Source organism: Hemitrygon akajei, chromosome 7, assembly GCF_048418815.1.
Source record: "Hemitrygon akajei chromosome 7, sHemAka1.3, whole genome shotgun sequence".
Taxonomy (NCBI): Eukaryota; Metazoa; Chordata; class Chondrichthyes; order Myliobatiformes; family Dasyatidae; genus Hemitrygon; species Hemitrygon akajei.
The window spans coordinates 21,680,725-21,686,751 of NC_133130.1; the positions used below are offsets into that span (position 1 = coordinate 21,680,725).

At 43.8% G+C, this 6,027-nt stretch overlaps 1 protein-coding gene across 5 annotated transcripts; it reads right to left on the reverse strand.

Moving 5' to 3' along the window:
- Positions 1-393: 393 nt before the first annotated feature.
- On the reverse strand, positions 394-5,782 carry zbtb18 (zinc finger and BTB domain containing 18). Of its 5 annotated transcripts, none has more exons than XM_073050474.1 (2): positions 5,559-5,782; positions 394-3,882 (listed from the first exon to the last, which is right to left on the reverse strand). In XM_073050474.1, the coding sequence occupies exon 2, from the start codon at positions 3,866-3,868 to the stop codon at positions 2,291-2,293; it is 1,578 nt and encodes a 525-aa protein (XP_072906575.1). In that variant the 5' UTR covers positions 3,869-3,882; positions 5,559-5,782; the 3' UTR covers positions 394-2,290. The 5 variants fall into 5 exon arrangements, with proteins under 5 accessions (XP_072906575.1, XP_072906577.1, XP_072906574.1 ...); XM_073050476.1 differs by having other exon boundaries at positions 5,346-5,782; XM_073050473.1 differs by lacking the exon at positions 5,559-5,782 and adding an exon at positions 4,991-5,317.
- Between the last annotated feature and the right edge of the window lie 245 nt (positions 5,783-6,027).

Genomic DNA, 6,027 nt, shown 5'->3' on the forward strand with positions numbered 1-6,027 from the left:
ACTAAACTAAAGCATCTTGTAGAAATAAACATATTCACATAATTTTAGTATAGGAAAAAATACAATTTAATGACAAGTATTTTCATATAGGATGCAATTTTTAAACAGGTTATTGCTATTTTGTAAAGGGCCATTAATGTTCTAAAAAAGGTAATTGAGATTTATTCCTTTACCTACAAACACGTTTGTAAATAAAGATAAATTTCTGTGGAAGATGCGTGTTTTAGCATCTCAGGATTGTTCAATTTATGTGTGCCTGCAGAAATAAAGGGGAAGGAAACCTCAAAAGTGCATCAGGAGTTTAAAATCTCATGTACTCGAAAGTCTGGAGTTGACTTTATGTTACATCAGAAATGAATAAAATTCCATCAAAAGAAAGACAACTAAGCAGCCTTTTCAATTTACATAATTTATTGCAGTTAGCACACAATTTAAAAATTCCACCAACGGCACATCAAGGTACAAAACTAAACAGCATTATAATTTACTCCCCCCCCCTTTGTTCTGAAAATTAAAAACAGACTATGATTGTCAAGGCTAACGTCAGTCTAAATCCAGGTAAAAAGGTAGAATGTCACAGGCTTGGGGGGATTGTGGTTGAGGGGGTTAAAAAAAAAGAGGGAGGGAAATAACAAAAATAAAACTAGTAAAGGGTCACCTGTAAGGTAAAAAGTAACTGAGAGTCATACTCACAAATACCACAAAGAAAACTAACGTGGGAACCAAGGAAGCTGTTTCATTTTAAAGACACTGATTGTCTTACCTAAACAATTTTTTTTAAATCTACAGTTCAACATACTTTTGTCAGACATTTAAACTCTTCAAGTAACTAGCATAATTACAGAATCTTAGAGGCCATTTCACAGCTTTTTAAACAATGTCAAGAGCCAAAAGAAAAAAAAAACTCATTTGACCCGCTTTTTAAAAAAAAAATCCAGCAATACACAATCTAGTTTTTCCATTAATAATCATATTGCCTTTGTGCACAAAAATAAGCTATGTTTACAGTAGTTAAGGCAATCAAGTAAAAAAAATAAAACCCACGGAAAGAAAGGGGGAAAACAGCCACGTTTCCGTGCTACTCCCAGAGACCTTATTGCGAGTGCAAGACAGGAAAACAAACACTGTGCAAAACACTTGCCATATGTGTTGTTCATTAAAACCACACACATACCAAGCAGCCACTTCAGCTGCTTGGTTACACATTATATAATGAACCCCTTCTTCAAAACCGGGTTCATGATCCTTCTTGCCCAACCCCACCCACCCCCAAACTTCATGGCCAATGTAATCAATTGATTTCTATCAACCACCAATTCCGATCACATGAAAGCAGGGAACTTCCACTGGAATTTGTGCTGCACCACTATCTAATATTGAGAACACAGGCGACTGGGAAAGATGTTTCACACATTGAAACTGCATAGCAGTGCACTTCTTTCCAAAAGAAAAATTAAATTGCTGTGCAACACCAGTGGCATTTTTTCACGGTGCCACTGCACTTGACAAAAATGCACCCCGGGAAAAGAAAAAGTCTCACTAATTAAATAAAAACTTAAGTTACACACTTTGCCAAGTTTGTAGAATTGCAAAAAAAAACCCAAAACGTCTGATAAAACTCATGCATTTTCTATAGCCTCAATATTTACTTTCATAATACCTGACTAAGAGCGTGAAAACAATCCATCAGGTTTGTTAAATCCATTCAATGCAGTAAGACGTACAGTAATATAATTCACATTTTCAAACATAATTTTTTAATCTGCCTGAAAAATCCCATACATTTAGAATCTAAATTACATCAAGTTTCTGGTTAACAGGGTAAAGAACCATTCATTTTGCAAATTCACCTTCCCAGGCATACGGAAATGAACTTCATCATTATTTTGTTTACAGCATTGTACAAAAAAAAGTTTTAAATATCCAGAAATTGTGCAACATTAAAATATTAACAAGTTTCAATGAAGACCTTAAAGAATTAGTGGTTCATTGTTAAAAATTTCAACAACAAAACCTCATGAGCTATACAGCAGCATCCTTTGCTGTGCACTCCACAACTGCAGGGTGCATTTAAAAAGAAAATAAGAACATTTATTAAATAAGTGTCGAGTTTAATAGTTAATTATTATTTACCTTATGTTGCATTATGAATCACAGAATCTCACTTTTGTAGACTGTGTTGTGATAAACAGTATTTATAGTTATTACTTTATTGAGAGAACTCAGTGCCTAAAAAGCTGCAGAAGAGATGACCAGAAACTTGATTTTTAGAATGTTCCACAGCTAGGTTTTATTTCCAGAGTTCTTGCGAGCTGTCTTCTATGGTCCAGTCTCGCATTGCAGGCAAGTTAAGAGACTCTGTTTTAACAGAGAGAGTGTTTATCAGCTCACAGTGAAATTTTCTGATGTGTCTATACAGGTCACCCGATTGTGTGAACCTGCGCTCACACCACTTACACGCGTGTGGCTTCTCCCGGGTGTGAACCACCGCGTGCCGGCTCAAATTATGCGAATACTGGAAGCTCTTCCCACACTGACTGCAGGTGTACGGCTTTTCCCCTGAATGAGTTCGCTCGTGCCGTTTCAAGGTGTACATGCACGAGAAAGTCTTGCCGCACAGCGAGCAGGTGGGGACATTGACGTCGGTGGTAGGCTTGCTCCGGAGGCCGTCCTGCTCTCGAAAGTGCGTGCTCAGGTGGATCTGCAGGATGTGCGGGCTGGGAAAGACTTTGTTGCACAGGGGGCACATGAAGATTTGGCCGGCGGAGCCAAGTATGTTGGAGCAGTACGGGAGCAAGCTGCTGTCCATGTTTCCTTCCATCTGGGCTCCGTCGTTCTCGGGGGTTATCATCTCGTCGTCGCTGGCTCGATCCTCTCGGTCCATCTCGCTCGAGACGGAGGCTTCTCTTCTGGCAGACACATGGAGTGAGTCATAATGAACCCTGTTCATTGCGTTTCCGCTGTCCTTCACCGTGCCACTTTGATCCATGTCAAAGTCATTCGTGCTGCTGCCTTCACCATCAGAAAATACTTCCTTCTCTACTTTAACCTGGATCAGGTTGTTTCTGGGGCCGTCTTCATGCGGCGAGACATAAGGGTGGCTGGCATTTTCTCCTGCTGGCAGCCCAGACTTGACAGACAAATCCAGCACACAGTCAACATCTGCTGAATCCTTAATGGAGCTGACAGACCTCTGGGACAAAGGCCCTGTTGAGCTGCAGGGACTGGACACTGTTTTCCCAGCTGTTATTGCCTGTGCTTCAACCTCCACGCCAGGCTGAGTGATGCCTGCTGAGTCAGAGGGTAACCTCATCCACATGTTCCCAGATTCAATGACCAAGTCCCTTTTGCTCGACACTGCGGCGCTCAGTTTCTCCTCCTCGGTTTCATCCTCCTCGCTGGCCAGCTCCCCCACTGCATGTGCACTGCTCACGGAGGAGATCTCCCCCTTGTCAGAGCAGCTGGAGGCGTCTTCTTCCTTCTTGGTGCTGTCCGCCTCTGCGGTGGATTTTTCCTTCAGCTTCTTTTTGCAGACTTTGACTATGTCGTACATGTGAAGGTAACTCGCAGCTGCAAGTACGTCCTCAATAGGCAGGTCTTTGAAGTGGAGTTTCCCCTCATACATGAATTCCAGGAGGAGGGCGAAGGCTGGGGCTGTAACAATGTCGCTGTTCAGATGAACAATGTCTCTTTTGTCCAGCTGGTCCTTGTAAAAGAGATGGAAGTACATACTGCACGAAGCCAGCACAGCGCGATGAGCGCGGAACTGGGCATCCCCAACCAAGACGTTGCAATCACAAAGAAAACCTTGATGCCTCTGCTCACTCAGACATTGGAGCAAATGTCTGCTGTGGTCGGGAAACTCCATACTGCCTTCATAACCTGTAGCAGATTTAAAAGAAAAGTTTGTTAACATTTAAAAGAAACACACAACTAATGCAAAATGCAACCCTCTCCAAGTCCCCTGAAATCTACAACTAAAAGATTAATAAAAAGAAAAATAAACTTTGGTCAGAGCGAATTATTTTGTTGCTACCCTTGGCAGTGCATATGGGAGAGGGAAAAGCACGTAAACTGCCACAAGACTCAATCACATTAACTGTACTATGTCCGAATCTCTAATCCTTAAAATGGCTAAAAATAAAGATTACATGATAGTCAGTAAGGTACTGTTGATCAAATTAGATGCCTAAAAGGACAGAGACAGGACGAAAACGAAGCTTATAAACATCTGATACAGATGACTATGGCCATATGGCAGCTGCTGCCCAGATAAAGAGATTAAAGAATGGAGTGCGATTACAGCTGTCTGGGCAATTCCACACGTCGCAATCTGCGAATCCCAAATTAGTCACTATTACCGCAAACTCTAAAGGGGGGGAAATAGCCTATACTAACAGCAATAATCTGTCAAGTCAAAATAATATAAACACAAATACTATCGTACTAAACCTCTAGCAGTATTTGCAAAACCCCCCAAAAAAAATCCCCCCTACCTGCAAAAGGAATATAAACAGATCAACTTCTCTTGATCAGTCCCCAAAAGAACACCTTCAATGGTGCGCTAAATCTTTGTGACTCTGGTCTGTCAAGTTTAAAAAAGCAGACTGAAGAGGAATGATACCGGCACACGGAGCAAGATCACACAAAAAAACCTAGCAATGCCAGACTGTCAGCTGCTCTGACATCACTTCAAATGGAAAAGCTACCTCCAGCTGTGCTGCTTTTTAATGCCATATGTTACTCGTGTCGTGTTTGCTACTGCTGCCACCAATCTCACGTTTGAATTCATTATCTGCTACAAAAGGGGGGAAATGCCCCCTCCCGCCAATAAAATAAAACCAAATAAAGTACAGCACCGTGTCTTCCCCCTCACACCCCTCCTTCCCCTTTTATTTTCTTTTGTTGCCAAAAATATCCACTTCACTTGAAATGACACAAATAAACTGCGGCCGCAGAGCACTGTGGAAAAAAAACGCTACAGGGCGACCTGTTAAATGTGCCGCAGCAGCGGTAGCAGCGATCCTCAATGCATGGTGACGGCAGTGAAACCACGACACCCAGAGAGAAAAGTCACAACAGACTGCGGCCGCCGCCGCCGCCGCCGCCGCCTCGCCGGTCCGATGGAGCGACCCGGGCTCCGGCTCGAGCGCCAGCGCGTGAACGGTTACCAGCAACAACGCGTCGCAACAACTGAGAGGGGAAAGAGTAACATTTTGAAACAGTGTAACTCCGCGCCGCTCCTGGCAACACTGCTTCTCCCTCCCCCTTTCTGCCCTCCTCCCCTTGGTAGACGGAGTAGTTGAGGAGGAATCCATGAGGATTTGATTCTCTGAGATACTCACAGGAAGCAAAAAAAAATGAGATGGGGAGGAGGGGGGGTGCACTTTACTGCCTCGAGAAAACAGCGAGTGCAAGTAGGTGGGAGGGAGTGGGGGAGGAAGGAACAACCAATGACTTTCAGGACTTCATGAGAGAGCTAGACACACACACACACAGGAGATAAGTGCGGCCAGATGTTGGAGAAGAGCTGTTGCTATTCCGTGCTCTCCACCTACCTTGACGGAGGAAGTGTGAGTGACATCATATCTTCATTGAAGTCTTGGCCGACCACAAAAGACGCCGGGAATCGGCCGGCAACCTTCCGAAAAAGAAAGTCCGGGATCCCGCCGGCCAATCGGATCGTGCGGTGGGCGGGGCTTCCGCTCTCAGGGTAGGTCGTCTCGGAGTAACCGTGAGCCAGCAAAAGGGGGGATTTGCGTGCCGCCGGCGGGGCGGGAGGGAGGCATCTCGGGAGTTGTAGTCATCGCGCACCCAGGCAAGAGTCTCAAGTTTGGATCCTCGCCGCCAGATCCGAACCTATACCAACAGTCCGCCTTCTGCCGAAGACAACTCTTGAGGTGACGAATGCCGAGAGGCAGGTTGTCTGGAGATGTGCAGAAGCGGAAGCTGAATTCGAAAATTATCTTTCCACTTTAAGAAAATGGTCAAAAACTTTTACATCTATATGTATATATTTAAAAGTTT